The 24,786-nt window shown below is 44.9% G+C and overlaps 1 protein-coding gene across 4 annotated transcripts in view; it reads right to left on the minus strand.

Annotated features, from left to right (window-relative positions):
* Window positions 1-15,347: 15,347 nt before the first annotated feature.
* Window positions 15,348-24,786, minus strand: part of CDC42SE2 (CDC42 small effector 2) — an 87,357-nt gene continuing 77,918 nt past the window's right edge. For 2 of the 4 annotated variants that reach the window (XM_054568506.1, XM_054568505.1), the window contains 3 exons: window positions 21,332-21,433; window positions 18,521-18,630; window positions 15,348-17,750 (listed from right to left, as the gene is read on the minus strand). In XM_054568506.1, coding sequence (XP_054424481.1) covers window positions 18,532-18,630; window positions 21,332-21,433 — 201 coding nt within the window. In that variant the 3' untranslated portion in view covers window positions 15,348-17,750; window positions 18,521-18,531. Of the gene's footprint in view, window positions 17,828-18,520; window positions 18,631-21,331; window positions 21,434-24,786 lie in introns of all 4 variants that reach the window. The other 2 variants (XM_054568508.1, XM_054568507.1) reach the window with 2 other exon arrangements.

Below are 24,786 nucleotides of genomic sequence, written 5' to 3' on the forward strand. Positions count from 1 at the left end.
ATCTTCATCTGTCACTAGGATATTGAAATATGATTGTTTTATAATGACCTGCATTTGACAATCTTGCTCAATTCATGTATTCTAGCAGTTTGTAGATTTTTGTTGGATTTTTCTATATATTACCTGCTCATGATGATAATTTATCATTTATTTCTAGTCAGTTTGCACTTTGTTTCTTGCGTTACTGCACAGATCAGCAGGCCAGTACGGTGCTGACCTGCACGGTCAGGGTGGCATTCCTGTCCTTGTTCCTGGTCTCAGGGAAAGCTCTCAGATTTCACCATGGAGTGTGATGAGTGTTACAGGATTTTTGTAGGTTTTGTAGGTAATCTTTTTTACTAATGTTTACTAAGTGAATTTATGGTGTTGATTTTTGTCAGATGCTTTTCTTGAATCTACTGAGATGATACTGTTTTTCTTTCTTTTTCTGGGGTGGTGGTTTTTTTTTTGTTTGTTTTTGTTTTGTTTTTTGTTTTTTTTGGTCTGCTACTGTGGTAAATGAATTGGTATCTTTCTAAACTCGCACTCCCCGATCCACTGCTGTCCCCCACTTCGCTGTCCACTCTGCTGGAATAGACCCCACTTGGTAACATGTCATTTTTTATATATCTCTGGATTCATTTTATGTTTTGTTTAGGATTTCTACATCATGTTCAAGAGAGATGGTCTATAGATTCCCCTTTTTGTAATACCCTTGTTAGGTTTTGTATTAGTGTAACACGGAACTCATAGGAAGAGCTGGAAATTGTTACCTCTGTTCTCGGGAAGTGTATGGAGGATTGCACTCTGGTCACTTCCGCCTCCCTGGAGTCCGCCTCAGCCTCCTCCTCACTGTGCCACCCCAGCACATGGCCAGGACGTTTTCTCCAGGCCATAAGCAGAAGCAGCAGGAGGTCTCACCTCTGTTTCTTGTGCTCTCACGGATTACTGCCCTTCAGCGCCTGATGTGCAGTGTCTTCAGTGGCATTGTTTTATATATTTTGTCTAGGGCTTTAGTTCAGGCAGGAGCATAAAGTTTCTCCATCTTGACCCAAAGCAGAAGTCCATATATGAAATTTGTATTCCCTCCGAAAGACAGCCAGAAAATATGAAATACTTGTATATGCCCCAAAAAGCGCCCGTTAGAAAAAGTGTGCAAAAGATGTAAACAATCATGGGAGGGAGGAAACTGTTCAGTAAACATGAAAAGGTGCGTCATCTCGCTATGAACAACTAACTGCATGGGCTTGGAACTGATGACTGGGAAGTGTTCGCATGCTGCCCTCCACTGGGAGTGGTGGCAGATGCTCTGAGCAGAACTTCTCTGAAGAAACAACTGGGGCTAAAAGGGTGGTAGAATTACACTGGAGCCGCCAGGTGGCGCTGTGCTACAGTGTAACTGCCTTAAAAAAGTGAGAGCAAGGTAATTTCTTAGCCATTTTTCCAGACAGTCTGAGCAGGTAGTGAAATTTTTCAGGAGACTCCTTCACAGAGGTAACAAAACCAAAGCATTTCCAACCAGAAAATACAGAATTTTGAACAGATTCTATTCGGATAACCTTTGGACATTTATGAATGGCCAGTATGAATGAAGCTATTTCCTAATAGTGTTTGTACCTTTGGACATAGAATCTGGGATACTTAATGAGGGTTGGTTTTTTCCAGGGCTGCTAAGGGATGTGTTCTGGAAAATACAAATGGCCCAGCTGGACGGCAGTGAAAAGCAGGTAACATATGTAAGAACCAATCAGACTCCTGGCTTATCTGCTCGGACCACTGGTATTTTTGGTCTTTTTAACTTTGCCGTTTTCGTGGGTATGTTGTTTTTTTATTGTGGTTTTCATTTTCACTCTCTGATTATGAGTGGTGTTGAGCTCCTTTTCATATTCATATGGTCCATCTGATTTCTTTTACAAAATACTCTTTTGAATCTACTTTTTTTCTTACCGATTTGTAGGCATTCTTTTTATATCCTGGATATGATTCCTTAGTCCGAGACATCAGGGCAGACCCTCTCTCATGCCCCAAGGTGTCGCCTACTGAAGAGACTTCTCAGTTGTTAATTAGGCAAATGCACCACTTTTCCTTTGTGGTTAGTGCTTCTGTGTGATCTCTTGAAGGAGTCTTTTCTTACTCCAAGTTCATTAATATATTTGTGCTATCTTTTAAATACTTAACTGTCTTACCTTTTAAGTTTAGCTTTAAAATGTCTCTGTAATAGTTACGATTTTTGTGTGTAGTGTGAGGCAGAGGTTGAGTTTCATTCTGCTACCTGCAGATTGTCCCTGCACCATTTACTGAAAAGCTAAGTCTTTTGTTTTTCTGCACCTCAGTGCCATCTCTCCAGGAAATTAGCTGCCCTTGTATGTTTGTGTTTATTCTGGGGTCTGCATATCGGCCCCTTCTTCCATTCCTCAGTGTACTGCATTGTCATCATTACTCCAGTATTAGAACACATACTGATGTCTACTAGAGAAAGTCCTCTTAACCTTGTTCTTTTTCAAGAATAGGTTAACTATTCTTGTCTCATTGCATTTCCAAATCAATTTTACAACCAGCTTATCAACTCACACACACACACACACACACACACACAATTACAGTTTTGAATGGGATTCTCTTGAAATTATGTAACAGTTTGAAGGAAATTAAGTCTTCATAAAGTGAGTTTTTCTGATTTGTGAACCCAATGTATTTTTCAGCTTACTTAGATTTTCTATTGCTCTCACTGTTTTATTGTTTTGATTTAAGGGCTTTTATATTTTTCACATAAGATTTTTTTGTAAGTGTTTGGTGTTTTTGTTTTTTCCTGCTTTATTGAGGTAGAGCTGACAAATAAAATTGTATTTTTAAGGTGTATATCTTAGTCCGTTTGGACCACTTTAACAAAATAGCATAGACTGAGTGTTTTATAAGCAACAGAAATTTACTTGTCACAGTTCTGAAGGCTGGGAAAGTCCAAGATCATGATGTCAGCAGATTTGGTCAGTCTGGTGAGGGCCTGTGTTCCTGGTTCATAGCGGTGCCTTCTCACGCACTCTGATCCCTTTCATTAGGGCACTAATGCTGTCGCTGGGGGCGCCACCCTCATGACCTGTAACCTCCAGAGGTCCTGCCGCCTCATACCATCACCCTCGGGATTAGGACTTGAACACAGGAAATTGGGGTGGAGAGAACAAAACACTCACTGTGTGGCACGGTGCAACTGTCAAATGAGGACCACAGTTAAGGTAATTAACATAGCCAATACCTTACAGTTACAATCTTTGTCTGGTGAGAACACTTAGTATCAACTCTCTTAGCAAATTTAAAGTAAACAATATGGTATTAACTAGAGTCACCATGGCATAGTCACTCTAGAACTTACTCATCCCATATAACTGAATGTACCTTTCAACCAACATGTCCCATTTCCCCCACCCTCCACCCCTGGCAGCCAGCAGATCCCCCATATAGTGACGACATGCAGTGTGTCCTGTTGTGCCTGGCTTATTTCATGCAGCATGATGTCCTCCAGGTTCCTCCATGCTGTTTCAAGTGACAGAACTGCCTTCTTTTTCGAGGTTGAATCCTATTCCTCCATGTGTGCACCACATTTTCTTTATCCATTCACCTACTAACAGACACTTAGGCTGTTGCCAAATCTTGGCGACTGTGAATAATGCTGAGTGAACATGTAGATGCAGGTGTTTTTTCAGCCAACAATCAGCAAGAAGCTGGAACCCTCAGTTGTACCTCCTCAGCCTCAGTTTTGCGAGGAACTGACTTTTGCCCCCAACCTGAGCGAGCTGCTTCCGTTGCTGAGCCTCCGGAGAAGACGGGAACCCAGGCGACTCCTTGACTACAGCCTTGTGAGGGCCAGACCCCTGAGCCACTGAAGCTGCGGTGTCACTGCAGCGACAGATAACTAAGGTCATTGGTTAACAGCATGACCTGGGAGCAGCTGTGTCTATTCCCTGCGCCTTCATCCCCCATCTTCACCACAGGAACCTGTCTTGCCTTTGCTGTTGCTGGGAGGGTGAAGCCAGTTCATTCGTGTGGAGTCCTTGGGCAATCACCCAGCAGCCCAGGTGGCGCTCGCTCGCCGGGAGCTCTGTTGTCTCTGCCTTAGGGGCTACATGCTGCTGCTCCTTTCTCTCGCTCCCTCTTCACACCTCTGTAGTTTCCTTCCTCAAGTCTTCCATATCCTCTCCTTTTCTAGAATTTTTCTTTGCCCTGTTTATTCTTGGCTGGCCAAACCTCCTTTATCTACTGGTCATTAACCTGACGACCTCATCTTTTTGAAATACAATCAAGATGTTCCAAAATCTAAAACTGATTCCGTATAGACAATGCACTGAAGTTACATTCTTGGCTTGTTGATGAGACTCAGAGCTTCCTTGTTGTCCACGTTAAAGCGCACCAGAAGTCAAAATTTAAAACGGTTGAGCGGACAACTAGAGGGAAGCATATTCAAAGTAACAGTGTGACGAAGACAGCCTGAGACAGAAGGAACTGAAGACTGAAAGGCAAGAGCAGCTCACAGAGCAGCACAGGGCAGCGCCAGGCTGTGCTGCAGACGTCTCTGGAGGTGTGGCTGAACAAAGGCTGTGTCGGGGGACCTAGGCACATCCTCTACAGTTTCAGTTTCCAGATTTGCTTATAATGGCAATATTGTCCTCAAGAGGGCCTCTGAGAAAGCCCATTCTCTAATTGGGAGAACGGAGTGTGTAGTTTATATTTTCATACTTTAAATATGTATTATAGAATATTAGAAATATATTTCAAAAACATTTTTTTAAGTTATAGAGTAACAAAAATCCACAACTTAAAAAAGTGGCCAAAAACATGAATAGACATTTCCTCAAACAAGACAGAGATGGCTAGCAAGCACATAAAAAGATGCTCCCCATCAGTAAGCGTGAGGGAGATGCAAATCAAAAACCACAGTGAGTTATCCCTCATATCCATTAAGATGCCTACTATCAAAAAAAAAAAATTGGCAAGGGCGCAGAGAAACTGAATCCTGTAACACTAGAGGGGATGTAAGATGGTGCAATGGCCGTGGAAAACAATGTAGAAGCTCCTCAAACCACCACCACCGCCGCCATTTGACCCAGCAATCCCACTTCCGGGTGTAGCCCCTGAGGAACTGAGAGCGGAGTCTCCAAGGGGTGCCTGCACACCCACATTCACGAGAGTCTAGGTGGGAGCAGCTCAGATGCCTGTCCGCAGGGACCTAGATAAATAAACTGGGATATATGCATAAAAAGAGAACTGTTCGCCTTAGTGAGGACAGACATTCTGACATTTGCTACATAGACGAACCTTGAAAACAGGCAAGCTAAGTGAAATGAGCCAGTAACTGCTGATGTTGGTTACGTGAGGTGCTTGGAGAAGCCACACACGTACACAGGAAGAAGTGTGGGGGGCGGAGGGGGGGATGGGGAGCCGCTGAATGAGTATTAGAGTTTCAGTTCTGTGAGATGAAAAGGTTCTGGAAGTTGGTTGCATGGCAGTGGAAATGTGTGTGACGCTGATGAGATAAGTGTACACTTAAAAATGGCTAAGTTGGTAAATTTTATGTTTGTATTTACCACAGTTTTTCTAATGCCAAAAACCACTCCAGGAAAGGTTAACAGATGAGCTGTCAGGGGCGAGCTGCCACTGGAGGGGCAGAGCGGGAGGCCAGCGGCAGCGAGGCAAGGCTTCGGCTCCTGAGAGCGGGCGCGTCCCGGGCAGCTGCACACGCCTGAGGGAAGCCCGCACTCCAGACCTCTCCTGCCCCGCCTCTGTGAAATGCCCTGGGGCACGAGAGGTCAGACTGGCACCGAGACTGCACCGGGCAAAAAGCTTCACCGGGTAACCTGACCTCAGGTATTTACCCAGCTTGTCAAGCACTCCGTCATGCTAAGGGCTGACAAGCTTTAAAAAGTAGTTATTTTTCTATCTTCACAAGGGTAGACATTTACCTCCTCTCTGAGCTCACGGCTTCCTTTGAGAGGCAGAGTAATAGAGGAGGCAGGCCACCGGGCTCTTTCTGTTGCAGGAAGCACTGGCAGGGACAGGTGTTGGCTCACAGTCCAGAGCTCTGCATCCCTGAGGTGGCAGCAGTCCTGGGATCCCGTAGGGACACACAGCTGGGAGCGGAGCACAGGCCATCCCCTCTGGCCCCTGACCTCCCGAAGCCCGCCTGCGGGGCTGGGCCTCGGGCTGGGTCCGGCTGCCAGACTATTCCAGGCATTCTGGGTTACTGCTTATCTTCTCTTCACTTTTTATAACTAAAAAATAGTTTGCATTGGTCCATCCTGCCTGCACCTTTCAGTTTGAAGAGCAGAGCGTCCTTCCAGGGCTTGGACTACAGTGTTGGGCCAGGGCTCCCGACTGGCGGGAAGCTCGAGGCTCCAGAGCTCGCCCCTGCCCCGTGCCAGGGAGGGCAGGCCACAAGCTCAGCCGAGTGTCTGAGACACCTCTGTCCTGCGTGCTGTTGCTGCATTTGTGAAGCTGGTCTTCGAGATGAGCATGGGCCGGCCGCAAACCAGCGCCATCCATCTTTGCCCCTGCTCTGCATTCTGCCCGCACACCCTTGTCTTAAAGCAACTGCCCTGCTCCCTTTCCTCAGGCAAGCTAGTCCTTCCCAGCCCACAGGATCCTGGTGGGACTGTGAGTCACAGTCACCTGACCCCCACACGGGGGGCCAGCCGACAGCCAGGGCCACAGGAGGCCTTCCCAGGCTTAGGTCGGGGTCCAACGCTGTGTGACACGGTATTTCTTACACACTTCGAGATGAATGTGCCCAGCTGTCGGCCATTTGACCTTGAGCAAGTTGTTTGCCCTGTCGCCTGTGAAACTGGGAGAGTAAAAGCTTGTTAACTAGCACAGCTGTGAGAGTGAACAGAAATGACTGGGATTTACCAACCGCGCCTTCACCCCTCCCTCCCACGTCCCATCGTCCCAGCTTCTGCAGCCCAGCCAGGGACGCCCCAAGCTGCCCTTCCCACCAACCCCTCCTGCCCTGCCCCCACCCCCTGCCCGGGTCTGTGAAGCGCCTTGCCTGTCTGGAACTAAAATGTCTAGTGAATGAACCAATAATTGAACCTATACCAGAAGTTCTACTTTCCGTGTTTATTAAGACGGGAAAGAAAATAGAGCTCAGGATTAATTTGTTAGTATTTTTCCCACTTGCTTCACCAGAAGCCTGTGCTGCCGCTTTTCTCTTACTAGTCCTTGCAAGCCCTTCATTTTATGAAACACCAAGGATCTGAGGGACTTGCCCGCAAGCAGCCTTGAACTAGACAGGAACCCCCAACTGCTCTCTGGTTGGGCGTGGCCTCCGTGAGAGACCGGAGGAGCCCTGCCCCACCCCCTTGTCCCCCTCTACCCCCAGCTCACTAACTGCCAAGCACAGAAAGCGGAGCCAACACAGGGAAGGACAGCTGCCCGCCCCTGAAAATCCAGGTCAGGAACACCCTCGGTGTGCTCAGTCCCAGCAGGACGGGCTGCGTGCCATGCATTGGTTTCCTGGAACGGCTGGCTGGGCTGCACTGGGTTTTCCCCTCGCTCGGGGCCGGCTCGCCAGGAAAGCCCCGTGTCTGTGTCGCTTCTGCATGTGGTGGTTTGCAGAGGGAATGCTGTGTCAAGACCTGTTTCTTGGCCATGTGTGTGATGTCTGAGGCTTCAAGTGAGACCACCACATGGTTTTCCCGTGCCTCTCAGGATTTGCTTGTCCCTTAAGTCCCTGACACACACCAGGCTTGGTGAAGATGCTTGTGTACAGCATCAGCATCACCTCATAAGGGCTGCCAGCAGGCAGGGACCTGGCGTGACAGTGCTTCCAGCCTGTGCAGGGGCCCCTGCAGCCAGAGGAGCGAGCACACCTCCGCCCACCTCCGTCCCAAGGTGCAGTCGTGTGTGGAATCAACTGAGCTTTGAACCCGGCCTCCTGGGGCTTCTGGTTCTAGGGACGGTCATGTTCCCATGTGCTTTTTAACAAGATCTGGATCCTGAAGGCACCGTTTCTGCTGGCATTGTGCTGGGCGCCGCTGATGGTCTCGGTTAGTGTCTCCCGCAGGCACTTAGACAGGAGGAAGGCCAGCGCCCGGGCCGCAGCCGCGGGCCAGACGCACATTTCTCAGCTGGTACCCGAGTCCAGTCTGAGGCAGATGCAGTTGGTCAGACTGTGAATGTCACACTTCTCTTAACATTTCCCTTCTCTTTATTTTCCCACTCTGCTGCTGTCGTCTTTGAATGAGTTCATCTGACCTGTCCTTTGAGTTTGTCTCTATGAATTTGACTATATTAAATTCATCATATAAGGGAATCATACAGTATCTGTCATTTTGTAACTGACTTGTTTCACTCGGCATTATATCTGTCCTTAAGGTTCATCAATGTAGCACATGTCAGAATTTTCTTCTTTTTAAAGACAGGATAGTATTCAATTGCATACCATGTCTTATTTTTTCATTCAGCTCTTGGTGGACTCTTGGGTTGCTTGTAGCTCTTAACTATTGTGAATAGTGCTGCAGGGAACACGGTGTACAAATGTGTCTTTTGAGACTCTGCTCTCAGTCCCTTTGGAGATACATCCAGAAGTGGGATTGCTGGATCATATAGTGGTGGTATTTTTTAATTTTTTGAGGAATCTCCATATGGTTTCCCATGGCAGTTGCACCATTTTTAAATTTCCACTAACAGTGCAGAGTTCAAAATTCTCCACATCTTCGCCAACACTTTTTTCTGTTTAGTTTAACGGATGTGAGGTGATACTTCATTATGGTTTTGATTTGCATTTCCCTCATAATTAGTGATGTTGAGCATTACTCATGTGCTTATTGGCCATTTGTGTGTCATCTTTGTTGAAATGTCTATTCTAGTCCTTTGCCCATATTTTAATGGGGTTGTTTTTTGTTGTCGAGTTGTAGGAATTCTTTATGTATCCTGGATATAACCCCTTATCAGATATGTAATTTGCAAATACATTCTCCCATTCTGTAAGCTGCCTTTTCACACTGTTTTGTCCTCTGATGCAGTGTTTAGTTTGATGGAGCCCAGTTTGTCTATTTTTTCTCTTGTTGCCTGTGCTTTTGGTGTCAGGTCCAAAAAAATCATTGCCAAATCTATTGGCATAAAGCTTCTCCCCAGTGTTTCTTCCAAGAGTTTTACAGTTTTAGGTCTTATGTTTACATCTGATTCATTTTAATTTTTATATGTTGTAAGATAAAGGCATGCTAGGGTCTCAACGTTTGTGTCCTCATCCCCAGATGGGTATGTTGAAATCCCAATGCCTATAGGATTGTTTGCGTAGGCAGGGCCTTCGGGACGTGCTTTGGTTGAGAGGCCACGAGCCTTCCAGCAAGGTGGCACCAGCCTAGGAGGCAGCCATGCTGGCATCTTGACCTTGGACTGCCAGCCTCTGGACTGTGAGAATAGATTTCTGCCATTTATAAGCTACCAAGAATGGACTGTTTTGTTATAGCAGCCTAAACAGACTAAGACATGATCCATCTTTATTCTTTTACATATGGATACCTACTTGTCCCAGCACCATTTGTTGAAAAGACTGGCCTTGCCCCACTGAGTGCTTTTGGCATCCTTGCTGAAAATCACTCAGCCATGCACAGAGTTTATTTCTGGGCTCTCTATTCTATTCTGTTCCATCTGTCTGTCTGTACTTGTTTATGCCAGTACCACACTGTTTTAATTACTATAGATCGTAATGTTTTGAAATCAAGTATGGTACCTCCAACTTTGTTCTTTTTCAGGATTATTTTGGCTCTTCAAGATTCTTTGATATTCCATGTGAATGATAGGATGTATTTTTCTATATGTGCAAAGAAAGTGCCATTGGGACTTTGTAGGGACTGCATCAAATCTGGATTGCCTTGGATGGTTCTGACATTTTAATAAGTCTTTCAGTCCATCAACACACAGTATCTTTCCATTTACTTATGTCTTTCATTTCTTTAATTATTTACAGTTTTCAGTGGACAAGTCTTTTGCCTCCTTAAATTATTCCTAAGTATTCTTTCTGGTGCTATTGTAAATGGAATTGTTTTCTTGATTTCACTTCCAGACTGTTCATTGTTAGTGTAGCGAGACGCCTGATTTGTGTGTGCTGATGGTGCCCTGCAGCTCTGCTGAGTCCATTTGTTCCAGCTGTGGGTGTGGACGCGGCTCACTGCTAGCGCTTCCATGTATCAGGTCAAGTCTGTGAACAGAAATAATTTTACTTCCTTTTCAATTTGGATGTCTTTTTATCTCTTTTTTCTTGACTAACTGAACCGGCTAGGACTTTCAGTATTTCTGTTTTGGAATTTCTATCCCTGTTGATATTCTTTTTAGAAAATCCTTTTTCCTTGACTTTGTTTAATCATCTGCCTGTGTTCTCATTTAGCTCACTGCACATATTTAAGACAGTTTTAAATTCTGTCTCAAGTCAGAGGTTTTGTTAAGCTTGGTTTCTGGTGATTTAGTTTGTGCCCTTGAATGAGCTGTGGTTTGTCTCTGTGTGTGTCTTACGATCTTTTGTTGGGATTTAAGTATTTGAAAAAGCTCCTCTCCCAGCCTTGACTGAGCAGCGTCACACAGGGGAGACCTTCACCGATGAACCCAACCACAAGGCTCCAGTCCCCTCCAACCCCATCTGAGCCTGCATCTTCCCCGGGGCTGCGTGTGTGCTTTTAGACCAGTTCCCATGAATTCAGCTGCTGTTAAATGTTTGTATTTATGTTAAGAGTCTCATTCCTGTTTGTTCTCAGAATGAGTTTCTGTTGTATTCCTCGGGCTGCAGACCGCCTGTGCCCGCTTGTGTTCAGCAGCCTACACCTGGCTTCCACGTGAGCCACCATCCCACTGCTGCTGAGTCAGCAAGACTAACCATTCCACCCGCCGGCTCGAGGGGGCCTTTTTCTTTGTGCATTCGCTTGGTTGGCGCCGCTTCTTAACTAGTTTCTGGAGTTCTCACAAAGCTTTTTGGTTTCTTGGGTGTTTCTGTGGGCAAACAAGGGCCTGGGGCTCCTTAGTCAGCTATCTTGCTGCCATCACCTGGTATTTATTTAAAATGTTATTTTTTTATATTATTACTATGAAATTACAGTATTATGAAGAAAATGAAATCCAAACAGGACACACTGGCATCATATGAAAAATGTCTCTCATCCACTTCCCACACACTCCATTCCTACTTCTAAGGATAACTGCTTAGAGTTATTTGTATTTTAAATTCGCAAATAGTGTTATCTCCTTAATTTTAAATACTGTAGGCATACTTTCATTTCTTGGTTTACCAACTTTGAATTGCACAAATGATTTTATATATACCATAAAAGTGAAGCTTCTAATAGACTTGTCTTTCCTTCAAAGCAGTTATGGTTAAATTTTTACATTTTCATTTCCATTATTTTCATAACTTTAAAAGATAGGTTTTAATTTTTTATTTTTTGAGACATCAATTTGTTGTTCCACTCATTCATTGGTTGATTCTTGTACGTGCGCTGACCAGGGATTACACTGGTAGCCTTGGCATATTGGGGAGATGCTCTGACCCACTGAGCCACCTGGCCAGGGGTAAAGGGTAATTTTTAACATGCGCCTTCACAGCACTTTATGAACTCCCAGTTCATAGAGAGATTAGCACTTACTCTCCACCATTTCTTTTCTGCTATACTATCTTCTGAGTTTTGTCAACTTCTCTAAAATTCACATTGTTTTGCAACTATAAATCTTCCATGCTTTTTTTAAAGCTCTATTGTAACTATGTACCTATAATACACTCTACAACCAAAATGTTATGAGCTCCTAAATAATAATTTGTCACTAAGACGGCCTTTTAAATGGCAATTTTTTATTTTACTAAATTTCATTCAAAACATTTGCATGGCTGACCCTGTTCTAGGAACTTGGGGTACATCCCAATGACTCAAAGCCACGTCATAGCTTCAGCTGTTACTCCTCCCCCAGGTCCCCAGCAGTCTGCCCAGAGCCCTCAGCATCGTCTGATCTTTCCTACCATTACTTTCTGCTTTGACTTGCTGTCTGTCTCTGCACCCACAGCACTAGGCGGAAAGCACTAAGGTGGATAGAGGGGCTGTGTTCGCCGCTGTATCTGGCTGGGCGCAGCACTCAATAAACATTTTGTGAGGGCATGAATCTCCAGCTATTAAATGGTACCCATTTAATTATGCTGCTTGTAACCAATTTCCTTAAAATCTTCTCATCATTTGCTCTAATTTGGGTAGACTGCTTTCCAGGTCTGCGTCAGAGCTAGAAATCCTGAGATTTCTTTTAATTATACAACTAGACTACTTTTTCTTGCAAAGCGTACTCTGAAGTGTGTGTTTCCAGTAGCATGGGTGGAAAAGTGGTTTCTTGCTGGTTGGTTCATCTTCTGCCATCCCACCTGAGTTTGGTTGTAGATAGAATACTAGTTCAAAATAATATTCTCTCAGAAGTTCAAGGGGGGGGGGGCGCACTCTCAATATTCTAGACCTCGCTGTCACTGCTGCTGCCTGAGAAACCTGGGAATCCTCAGGAGGAGTAGGAGGAGGGATAATCAGAGCAATAATGTAATTGTCCTGTAGCTGAATACTCTTCACAACAAAAGGACAGCTGAAGGCTGTGAAGTGTGAAAGTATAAATGCAAAAACTAATTTTGAAAATTTCAGAACACAATGAAGAGATTACTTTTTTGTTATTTTTTTCAGGGCATTTCCTTGCTTTGTTTTTGTCAAAGAAAATTTTTTACAAGTTTTAGCAAATTGTACCCCTAGAATCCTCCATTTCCTTTAACTTCCCATCTCACATAGGACTTACCAGAGTGATTTTTCTTCTAAAATGTTTGTATGTCATGTTGGTTTCCTTCAGGAATCTCAGGCTGGAAAGGAGGGGAGGGAGAACGGACTGCTCGCTCCTGGGGTTGCGACAGTGGCGGATCCTGACAGGCTGTGGGTCTGGACGCTCTGTGGCCTCAGCTCCATTGCACCCAGTGTGGCTGCATCTACAAGGGGTCGTCCTCTCATTTCCTACCCCTTAAGGCTATGGTGTGAATGCTTCTGTTCCCCGCAAAGTTCGGGTTGCAGCCCTAATTCCCAGAGGTGATGGCATGAGGGAGCACTTGAGTCATGCATGTACCCCTCAGGCGTGAGACTAGTGCCTCGTGAGACAGCTCCACAGCACCGGTCCGTGTGCGGGGGCAGGGGGGAGGGGCAGGTCTGCGGCCCAGCCCGACCAGCCGCACTCTCATTTTGAACTTTGGCCTCCCAGAACCATGAAGGGTAACTTTGTCTGTGGTTTTAAGCTACCCAGTCTGGGGTATTTTGTTCTAACAGCTCAAATGGACTAAAACACTTTCCAAGCAGCAAAAACTGAAACAAAACCTATAGAAAAAATTGACGTTGCAGGCAACTGGAAAGACGTTCAATGCAAAAATCACTCCATTTGGAGTTCTGAATCTGGGTGGCTGTGCCAAAAAGCAATAGAGATTTTTTTTTGTTTGTTTTTTACCTCCTCTTTTGGGCTGTTTCTGAAAAGTAAAATACTGATTTTTAAAGAAACTCAAACAGCAACCAAAGTGTTTCCCAACACTGCCCAGGCACAGCGCACCGGCAGAACGTGCCGTGCGTTAAGAGTAAGTATTAAGGGTGAAGCTCTGAAGATGTATCTCATTTGCTCCTCCCCTCAAGGAGCAAAAATAACCTAGGAACATTCTCTGGGCCCCTGAGGCAGGCCATCAGTGCCCTTACTTGTCTAAAGCTACTGAACACTGAGTTTTAGTGTTTGCCACAAAGCTCTGGGGAACTCTGGAGCTTGGGTTTACAAGACAAAATTGGGGGTCAGAATCAGACTTTATCCTGACTCTCCTGCTCTGACCTTCCGATGAGACTGAAATCTCCTGTCTTCGATAGCAAGACCACTACCCTCAGCAACCGCTGTGGGGTCCCTTCAAACAGTGGGATCTTCTTATTCAGGAAGTAACTTTTTCCTAGGCATCAAAGGCAGGCCAGATAGAAAACTTTAAGGTGCTATTAGAAGGATGTGGCTCAAGATGAACGGGAGCCCAGAAGTTGCATGTATCTGGCAGAAAGCACTTAAAAAACAAAACTGCATTGTCCTGGAAACATCATAAAAACTAAATGTTAAGGTGCCAAAATATAAAAAGTCAGGTTAACGTGAGTCATTTAATGGTTTAAGTTCTCTTGCTGGACCATTCTGGATGGAGACGATAAACTGAAGGTAAAATTTCAATTGTTTTCTTTCAGTCAGCTAAAATCCTATTTTAACAAGAGGATGTAATTTCCTCCTTGTCTGTTTTGTAGGTTTTTGCATTTTCATTAAGTTTTAGCAAAGTCCAAACTCTGACACTATTTTTATAGATTGGTCCTACTTTTTGGGCATGCCCTCGGAAAACATGCCCAGAATCAATTTTGTGATACATAAACACGAGCTCCTTCAGGTACTTTCTTAATTAGGATGTCTTACCGTTTCTAATATTTTTCTCATCAATTTTTCTGTTTTAGAATAGTGTGTAGCAATTCTCATGATACAGGAGAAAAACCTACCCGCCAGCCTAACGGGATGCACTCAGTGAGCACGGGGCGCTTCCTTGTTCTACAACCAGGGCTTCTCAGCTGTGGCCCCTGAGAGGCTGGCGCCGGATGCGCCTCGGTCGGGGGTCGTCTTGTGCCCCACGCACGGGCAGTGAGCAGGCTCCCCGGTCCTGACGTCCAATCAGTGTCTGCACCCCCATCCTCATCCTCAGATTGTGAGGACCAACAGATCTCCCGACACTGCCAAATGGTCCTTGGGGGCAGATTTGCCCCAAACTATTTTAGAAACAAACTCGAACCTGCCCAAACCATGATGACAGAAAGGTTCCCTAGCTGTCACCTGTGGCAGCTGACAGTTCCATGAAGCTATTAAACACTTGAAATGTGGCCAGTATGGCTAAGAATTCTTAACTTTAACTTACTTAAATCCTACATATATTGTGAGGACAAACTGCTTCAGCATGGAAAACTGAATAGGCATTTGCTTCCTTTGTTAAAAATCATCTGTGATGTTGCCAGGCAATGAAAATTTGAAGAAAAGGGATGTTTCAACAAGTCCTATTTCCAAACATTTAAGGTTCATTTTGACTAGAAATGTGTTTTAGTAAGTTGAAGTTAAAGATTACAAATTTAGAAATTTAAATTGTCTTTAAAAGGGAAAAATGATCAATTATTTCTGCATGGCATTAGTCTTAATGGAAGATATAAGAATGCTAAAAAATTGCTCTAAGTGAATTCTGGTACATAAACTTGAAAGAAAAAAGCTAAACCAAAAGAAAAACCAAACCAGGGTTGAAAGAAAACATTTATTGAATCAATACTTTCTTTTTAATATCTACAAGCCAACACTGAACTCACTTTATTCAAGAATGAACACAATGTACAAAAAAAAAAGTATGCTTATATTATAAAAATATGTCAATTTTATCTTTTGGGTGCTGAGCAGGTCATTTTAAACAAAATCAAGGCAAACTTGCTCTCTGTAATGAAACTGCTATAATTTAATAACAAAATGAAAGCTAATATACTCTCAAAGTATCTTTAAAGGCCCACGGATAGTGCTGCATTGGAAACGCTGACCAATCGCCAGAGTTACCGTTTCCGCCTCTGCTCACAGGCACCGTCCCGGGCCCGGACCACGGGAAGCACCTGTTGTCGGAATGCAGGTCACTGATGACAGACTCCCTGTCGTTAGCTAAACCTTCATTCATTTTTCCCTTGCCTAACAGTTATTAGCATGTATTTCAAAAAAGTATTAACAGTCTATCCTATTTATTTAATTAGCTTCAATTTTAAGAAGAGATGCATTGCCACAGGGACCAAATGACTTCCCAAGATTCACAATCCCACCTGTGAGTATGGAAAAGCTGCTCCTCCACACTCGGAAAGATCTGTGTCCAAAGTTTGTATCTTAGAATTTTGGGTTGAAGAATTTTTCTTCTTGAATTTCCTGGCACCTTAGCGTGTGCCCACTCGTGCCTGTGAAGTCGGCAGAGCTGCACAGCGCAGCCTCTGGGTCACATGGAGACACGCTCCAGCGCTCGCTGAGCGTTTGGTCCTTGGAAAGGCAGAAAAAAAAGCAACTGGAAAATACAATCAAATCAAGAAAGGGACCATGGTGCCCTGGGTGGTTGTTCCAGGGGTTAAATGACGAATATAAAAATTGTACTAATTTTTAAAAGTCAAAGTAGAAGTAGGCTACGTGGCACCAGTGCTGAGCACGTCAAGAAAGTCCAGCCTGTCGGTTGAAGGGCTGGCGCACAGCAGCGTCCCTGGCAGGAGGGCTCTGGCTGAGCAGGGGGATGGTGCAAACCCGCTCTCCAGTGAATGCCAGAGCACAGCACCCACACAGTGAATTAATGACACCAGAGGAATTAAAGTTCAGAAGTTATTAAGCTGCAAAATGCCAGTTTTTACTACTAAGCATAAATGTTTTTCCTTGACAGCTTCTCTCTCGTTGGAGACCCCCGCCCCCACCGTGAAGGCTCTAACCTGCAGAAGCACAAGGACTGAGGGACCCAGTGCCACCTGTACTGCGCCAGCCAGATGCCGAAGAACCGGGGAGTAATGCTTCTGTGTTTTGCCTACACAAACCTAGTATTTATTCAGTTACCTTTTCACAAGAACTTGGGACTAAGGGGAAGAAATAAAAAGAAAAGAAAAAAAATGATCACTTTCCATTCCTTAGCACTCTGTAAGTTTTTCAGCGAAGCCCCATTCACTTCGTGAAATGTCAACCCGGCCACATCAAGTCAGAAGTGGACATAGGATTTACAGTTAGCACAAATGCAAAACACTACCTGGTTGAAGAATAAACAGATTTTGGAAGCAAAGGTTTTTCTCACAAATTCCACAGTCACCAGACAGACTGTTTTCCGGGGCAATGACTCAGGTCAGTGTGCTGCTCTGGGCCACCCCCCCTGCCCCAAAATATGCAGAGTATGGAAAGGCCAGAAGGTCAACAAACTGCCACTGGATACCATAACATTAATCACACAATCAAGACAAGTAGGCATAGACTGAGCACACAAGGAAAAGAACCTCGCCTGAGCTGCTGCTGCTCAGACAACGGCGAGGCTGTCTGTCCGATGACGCAGCCACGCCTGCTCACACTCCCAGGTCCTCGCTCACAAAATAAATAGAGTGAACATTTACAACAGAAGGAAGGCCAGGCCTTATGAATGCAAGCTCTCCTTTTACTGTAAGTCTAACTAAATAGACCAAAAAGTCATTTCTAACAAGCTACACGTTCCCTCTTGTGTGCACAGGTGTGGCTTGGCTAACCTTTCTCTAATAGCAGCAGCAGCAGCATCACCAGCCCACGGGCTCCCCACATGTAGCAACTTCATAAAGCATGCAGATACCTATTCTGCTGAAGTTTCAAATGAATAAAAATGAGCATTGTGCTTGTGGGTCTCATACCTTCCAAAATATACATAAATGGTGACAAATTAACAAATAATAGCAGGTCCTTGCTTACCAATAAAATCATAAGGCAGGTGGAAAGAGAAATATTTAAAAAGAAAGATGCAAAATAGTGCTAGCATTCACACAAACAAAGATCATGCTAAGGTCAGATCCATGTTGATAAAAACTGAAGCCACGATGTAAGGAACTACATCCATGAGTCCAAGGGCACGCGTGCCCGCTGGGGAAGGCGGGGGACACTGACGGCGGCCGCTCCGGCGGAACAGTGGCGTCTCGCTGGAGGAACCACAACAGGAGGGACACGACGCCATCACACTTCTTTTTTGTATTTGAAAAAAGCAATCACAACAACAAAAAAAAGAATTAAAGAAAATAGAGGGAACATTCACAATGACCTATAAAACCAAAAGAAGAATCCAAATTATTTTATACTTCAAGGGTTCATCCTTTTAAAAAGCTGATTATGAAAGGTTTATCAAGAGCAGGGTGTTAAATATAAAATCACTACACAGGATTCTGTGCCGTATCAACACTCAAATAATAATTTACTCTTGTTCAAAGGACACAAAAATGGGAACTTGTCACTGGAACCTCAGTCCGGGCCTCCCCGTGAGGGGCGGGGCCGCCACACGCTGATGCCCACGCCGACCGGCAGCCACGCCTGTGGCCGTCACCTGAAACACTCGGCCAAGTGAAAGTACTTCTGCCATTTGTTCACCATTTTTGTAAGAGAACAAAATACAGCTGACCCTTGAACCACGCTGGGGTTGGGGTACTGATGCCCTTCCCTCAGCAGAGTGAAAACTCTGTGCCTCCTGACGCCCCCAAAACGTAACTGCTAACAGCCCACCGTTGACCAGAAGCCTTAGCAGTAACAGCTGGTTGACGGTACCCTGTGTACGTATAATTATATACTGTATTCTTCCAACAGTTAGCCAGAGAAGAGAAGATACATTTATAGTATTTGCGGAAAAACATCCGTGCACAAGTGGACCTCTGCAGTTCAAACCTGCGTTCAAGGGTCCGTCGGCCGTGCCTCTTCCCCGCCCTGCCTTGCTGTCGGCCACCTCGGAGCCCTAGGTACTCACTGGAGGGGGCGCTATCCGGCCTTCGTGTCCACGAGCTGCATCTGCACGCCGGCGGACATCCCGCCCCCGTAGCCCCCCTTGGACTGCATTTGGTTCTGAATGGAGCTGACCTAGAACGAGACAAAGTCAGGAATTAAGGCCAATGCAACAAAGCAATTCTTGTCTCAATATTTTGGCTACGTTTTTCAAAAGGCTACTTATTTATAGGAAAAATCTATAAATATAGATTTTTTTAAAGACAAAATTTTAGAATAAAAGTGAAATTTTTAAAGATATGAATCTTTCTAATTACGACAGCAAATACTGAGGCAAGTAATTAAAACCTTTTTTGCCACCACCTTCCCTTCTTTGTTTACCAAACACAAAAAGTCATTTTGGTCATTCAGAAGGCACTTGGTAACATTTCAAAGTCAGTCAAAAGTACATAAATCAACTCAACTTTCAGTTCCTCAACCTTAAGTATCTTAATTTACATACACTTCACATATATGATCACTTCAGTTACTTATTAATAGAATCAAAAACAAGTATAAATAAAATTGGGCCAGCCAAAGATAAATTTTAAAAGTCCATGCAGTAACATTTACATACTTGATACAGTCTTAATATGGTCTGATAAACTAAGAAGAGTCTAAGAATCTGGAGACTTGGACTCTGGTCCAGGTTGGTTTGTTACTGGAGTGTAACTGAGTGAACTCCATCCTCTCTGGCTTCTTGCTTCTTATCAGTAAAATGGCTAACATGATAATCTCTCCTAACTATATTACTGCACTGTTTTCTGGTAAGTTCAGTGCTGGGATACTTTCTTTGCTGAAATAAAGGCACAAAGCCACATGCAAACTGCTGCGCTCCCAGTGTGTCGTTTACTCAGATCAGTCAGGCGCGAGCTCAGAAGCGGAGGAGAGTCGGTCTCCCCGACTCAGGTGGGAGCAGTGAAGGGTCAGGGCACCTGCTACAAGTCAGCCTTCACAGACATTTTAGGTCTATTTCAAAACAATTTTTATATTTTTCCATGATGCCATGTACATTTTTCCCCCTCCAAAAGTGGGATTTTTCAATTTCAAACTACAGGATCGTGGACTGAATGTATCAGGGTGCCTATGGACACGAAGTGTTCTAACACACTAGGGTTGTATTATAAAAAGGGTTGCAGAACCCTTTCTGGCAAGAAGTTGGTGTGAAAGGCAGTCTTGGGAAGAACAGTGTATACAGGAGAAAAAGAAACTACAAGTCACCCACCCGCCCAGTAACCCGTATGGCTGCTTCACAGGCATCAAGCCTGGTCCTAAGTCTGGCTGCTCCGTTCTTAAATATCTCCTTAAAGAAACAGCATGTCTGTGGTTTTGTCTTACTTGCACTATTACTGCTCATGAGAAGAGAATTTTCTCACCCAATCAGGCTTTTGCACATTAGAACTATCAGTGAGAGTTCAGGAGACGAGATTTCACAACACCCAGCCTAACAAGAACTCAGAGCCGGGGCCAAGGGGCGCGATGCCTGTGGCTTTACAGACGGCAGGCGACTGATAGACCAACTACTGTAAGCAATGACTACGAAAAGCTTATTTAGTTCTAAACAGCATAAAAATTCTACCTCAGTAGGCAGAGAATGCTGTGTGGAGACTGCAGGTGCAGCCCGCAGAGGGCCCACTGACCAGCCTCTGCCTCAGCTGGACAGGGAGCCCCGCAAGGGACAGACCGAGTCCTACTGACACAGGCGGCAAGGGACAGAGCTCCGCACGGCGGTGGCAGGCTTTCCACGGACACGAAATGCCAGGTGAGAAACTCAAAGGAAATTCTGAACTGTGCATTAACAGGACTTGAAAAGCAAATACCATGAACTAAACAGTTTGTACTATAAAGAGTTTTCAAAAACCTTAAGTGAGGAAGAAGACATTGGTTGAGAAGGTATTAAAATTTATCATTTCTAGTAAGTTTGAAACTGTGTTAATAACTATACTAACAAGTCATAGGGTCACACTTAGCCTTTTCTGACCATGTTGATCTAAGAAACAAAGCTACTGCATCATACTTAGCAACCTACATTTCCACAGAAAGCAGCTGAGTGAAACAAAGTACTTTTCCTACAGATTTAAAACAAACAAGCTGTTTCCTTTCACAGAAGATGCAGATGTCATTCCTTTGCTTACCCAATAACTGAACTGACAAACTGTTTGCTGTATCCAGGATACTCGCCTATTTGAGAAGTCCGTTCTCTTGTTAAATCTTTTGTTAACGGTGCCCAGTAAGTGAGCATATACGATGAATCATAATTTTGTGTTTATTAAAGCTCACTGACTTTCTGGTTCCCAACACTGAGCAACCATTTAGACATCTGGCCACTGAAGATACAGGGGAAAGAGGCCCTCTGTACTTCATGGCTTATTTCAGGGAACACCCTCCCCTTGTGGCACTTCTATTAGACTGAACTCCATTCTTAGGTAAAATCAAGGAATAAAAGACTTCAGCTGATTAAATCTAAAGTCTATTCTGAAATTCACTGAAATTTCTGTAAAAGATAGCCAAGAGATCTTTTACACTCTGGTTCTGCCTAGTTTACTGCCAAATCCCTTAAAGTTTGAAGTTATGTATTCAGGAGAAAGGTAGCTATGGCGAGTTTAGTACCAGAAATAGAAACACATACGTAACTCAGCCAATTAGATGGGTGATCAATATTTCAAGGTCCCCTCGTATTTATATACGATGTGTAGACTCATCTAACATTGCATAGCATCAAACACGCACACAGCTGTGACACGGGTTCCATGTAACTATGCCCGAGGCCCTCTGCAGGTCTTGCCGACACACTTACTGAATTCATTCCGCTGAACAGGTCTCCCGATCCTACATGCGCTGTGTGTACAAAGTTTGTTGGCTCTCCAATCATACTTCGGTCAATCCGACGACGTCGTTTCTAAAACATGAGAACAATGTGTTGAGAAAATGATGTTGTTAACAAAAAACTTCTTCTGATGGATGTACATACTATAGATGACTTTGTTCAATAATAAAATAAATTTTCCTAGGACACAAAAATACCTGAATCTTGGACTGCTGCAGTACTTCCTGTGACAAAATCCCCAAAAGGATATATGCACAAAAAATGGCAAAGCAAAATAACAGGTTCTTTAGAACTTAAAATAGATGATTTGGTCTAGCTTTGGCCATTATCATATTAGTATAATAACCATTTCAGTTTTATTTATTTTTTTAAAAAACAAGACAAATGTCCAGTTATTAACCATTATTATCAGGAAAGAATGCATCGTGAGGTGAGCACACCCGTTCTGTACTCGTGCTGGGTACAGCTGTTCAGGGACAGCAAGGCAGCCCCAGTTCTCCAGGACACCTCAGAGGATGCCTCAGACGCTGTGATCTGACGGAGGGGCCCCTGGCCCGCAGCTCAGGGCTCTAGCAGCTCGCTCAGCCTGTTCACTTCCCTTGCATCAGCATCCTCCTGAAACCGCAGTTTGCCTCAAAGCTAAGGCAAGTTATGTATGGACTTGTTGGATTAGGCTGCCTTTCAACATAATATTTTATGTCTGTATCTCTTGAAATGTTGGTATGATCCTGATAAACCCTAAAAACTTATCAAGACAGACCCAAGTGACAGCTTCTGAGGATTAGCATGTGATTTTCTTCAAAGCCGCAAAAGCAAACCGTTCACGCACTCATTTCAGAAGCCTGTATGCACTGTTTATTGCCCTGTAGCCTTGATTGCTGCAGAATCCCAATCCCACACTGGTGATTGCCAGGCTGCACTCTGCCCAAAGCCTTCCTGACATGCCGAGGCGGCCACCTGGCTCAGGCCAAGGCCGAGGCCGAGGCCCCTCGCCAGCGGGCAAGGGCATATTTCAAAGAGTAAGGTCTACTCCCAGGCCACTGGGAGCCCGATCACCCCCTGCCCTGTGAAGACACACGAGCATCATTCCCTCTGGAAGAGGGTGTCGGGCTAAGCGGAAGGCTCCACTCAGCCCACATCTCCATGCTAAGTGGTCTGTCCTGACCGCTGAGCTCCCGCAGGAAGTGCGTGCAAAGAAGAGCCACCGTGGCGTACGCCAGCCACCACCTGCCTCGCCCCAAACTGTTTGAATGAATGGACACGATTGTGAGCCAATATGCTTGTGAAACAGGGGTATTAATACACATTCATAAATAAGGTAACATTCTCAGCACTGAGGATGTTCAAGGGCAGATGACTAAACTGATTCAAAACAGACTGCTCACACTGAAAAGCAAAGGACAGAAAGACCTCAACTTGTATCATAATGGTTGTTAGGTAATTAATTTCTAAATCTGAAAATATTTTTAAACTTGAACTTCACTGAGTTGGCAGTCACATTTTCCCTTTCGCATTGGGGGGTTTTTTGCGCCCTCTAGTCTCACCTTGATTTAAGGTACAGAAGTGGAAGGCTTCGGTCCTTCCTTCCAGAAGGCAACGGAGCGCAGCCCCTAGAGCAGGGATGCTTTCAGAAGCTACTCGGGTAGCGCCAGGCAGCAAGCAGGGTGGCAGGGCCAAAGCAGGGGTTTCGTACAATGCTGGGGGAAGGAGACTAGGTTCAACTAACAGTAGAGATGGGGAGAAGTGGAGAGATTCAACAGTCCTTCAGTGGTTGAAACCAACAGCACTGGATTGCAGGCTGGATTTGGGAGTTAAGGGAAAGAGAAGTTGAGAGAGGGGCATAGATTTCAGATCTGAGGAGCATGTGTACAATTCACTGGGTCAGGTAATCCCGGAAGAGGACGAGACTCAGGAGGCACAGGACTTGGTCTGAGACCCTGAACTGAGGAGTCTGTGAGGTGGCCAAGGGAAGCTGACATGAGGGCCAGCTGGACATATGGAAATGGGGCTCCGAAGGAGGCCAACCTGGGGGCTGGAAACTGAGTGCCACTGGCACAACACAGCTGTTAGTGCAGGAGGCTTCCTAGGAAGTGCAGAGAGGAACCCATTCGAGGTCCAGTGGAGGAAAATGAACCATTAAAGGAGGCCAAAAGAAACACCCTGAAGTCAGGAGGAGACTCAGGTGTGTCTCCTTCAAAGTGTGAAGGAGAAACAAGGCAACACAGCTGGTGAGCGCAACCGCACACTGAGACGTGCCCACTGGATGCAGCCACGCACCGCAAACACTGCGGCGAGCGCAGCGTCTGTCGGGGGAGCGACAGGTGCGCAGACAGCAGACGGCTGAGGAGTGTCCAGTGGGTGTGGAACTGGAGAGAGCAGACAGAGAGCCCAGAGGAAGGCCTGACTTTCTGGCCAGGGGAAGACAGACAGCGGGGCTGAAGGGACAAGAGGAAATGAGGTCAGACTGAATTTGTTCCCTTGGAGGTGAGGAAGACTTGATTATGCCTGATTTCTGACAAGGCAGATCCAGTAAGAGAGGTGACACTGAAGGTAAAGAAAGATAAAGGACAGTGTTATAAGGTGAGAGAGAAGGTCAAAAGGATGGGATCCAGACAGGCTGTGTTCCCCAGACGTGTTGTAACATTCTTTTAGCAAACCCAAAGCCTAGACGCTAAGTACGATTACATATTTTAAAATACAAAATGGTGCTCTTTTCCAGGCACACGCAGACAGTTAGACCAGCACACTCTCTGGTGTGCTGCGTGAGGACTAGGGCAGAGAGGCGAGACTGAAATCGTGGGCAAGGGAGGGGAATTCCAGAGCTGGCCTCCGCAGAGGAAAACAGGAAGCGCCACGCTCTGCCCGGATCTGCGCCGGGGTCAGCAGCAGCACCGCCGGCCTTCCTGGAGACACAGGCACTCCTTGTAGGGAACTGGATTAAGACTGCCAACGTCTGATAATTCTCGCCATCCTTAAAACATTAACTCTCATTCTGCATAAGGTCAAGAACTAAGGGCACACAAAAAGGAACAGCTATGTTAGGATGCGGTAGGCAGGGAAAATGTCTCCTCCCGTGACCTTTCTACACAATTACCCGCCATCAGAGTAAAATCAGTATTAAAGGTGATGAACTAACCCTTAGAGCAGATGCAAGCAGGAGAGGTGTGAAGAGCTAAGTGCCACTCTGTGAGCATGTTTGTGTCCTCATGCAGACGGATCAATAATAAAAGCACGCTTACTTATGGGACAATGGGGACATTTAAGACCTGACTTGATGTTAGATGATAATAGGAACCATTTTTAATTTACTTTGGGGTATGGTAATAATATTGCAGTTATCTTTTTTAAAAGTTCTTGCTCAGCAATAAAAATAAATGAACTATTGATATATATACTACAACATGGATGAACCTCAAAATAATTAC

This window comes from Pteronotus mesoamericanus, unplaced genomic scaffold (genome assembly GCF_021234165.1).
Source record: "Pteronotus mesoamericanus isolate MK-2021 breed Mesoamerican mustached bat unplaced genomic scaffold, CSHL_Meso_final contig_2, whole genome shotgun sequence".
Taxonomy (NCBI): domain Eukaryota; kingdom Metazoa; phylum Chordata; class Mammalia; order Chiroptera; family Mormoopidae; genus Pteronotus; species Pteronotus mesoamericanus.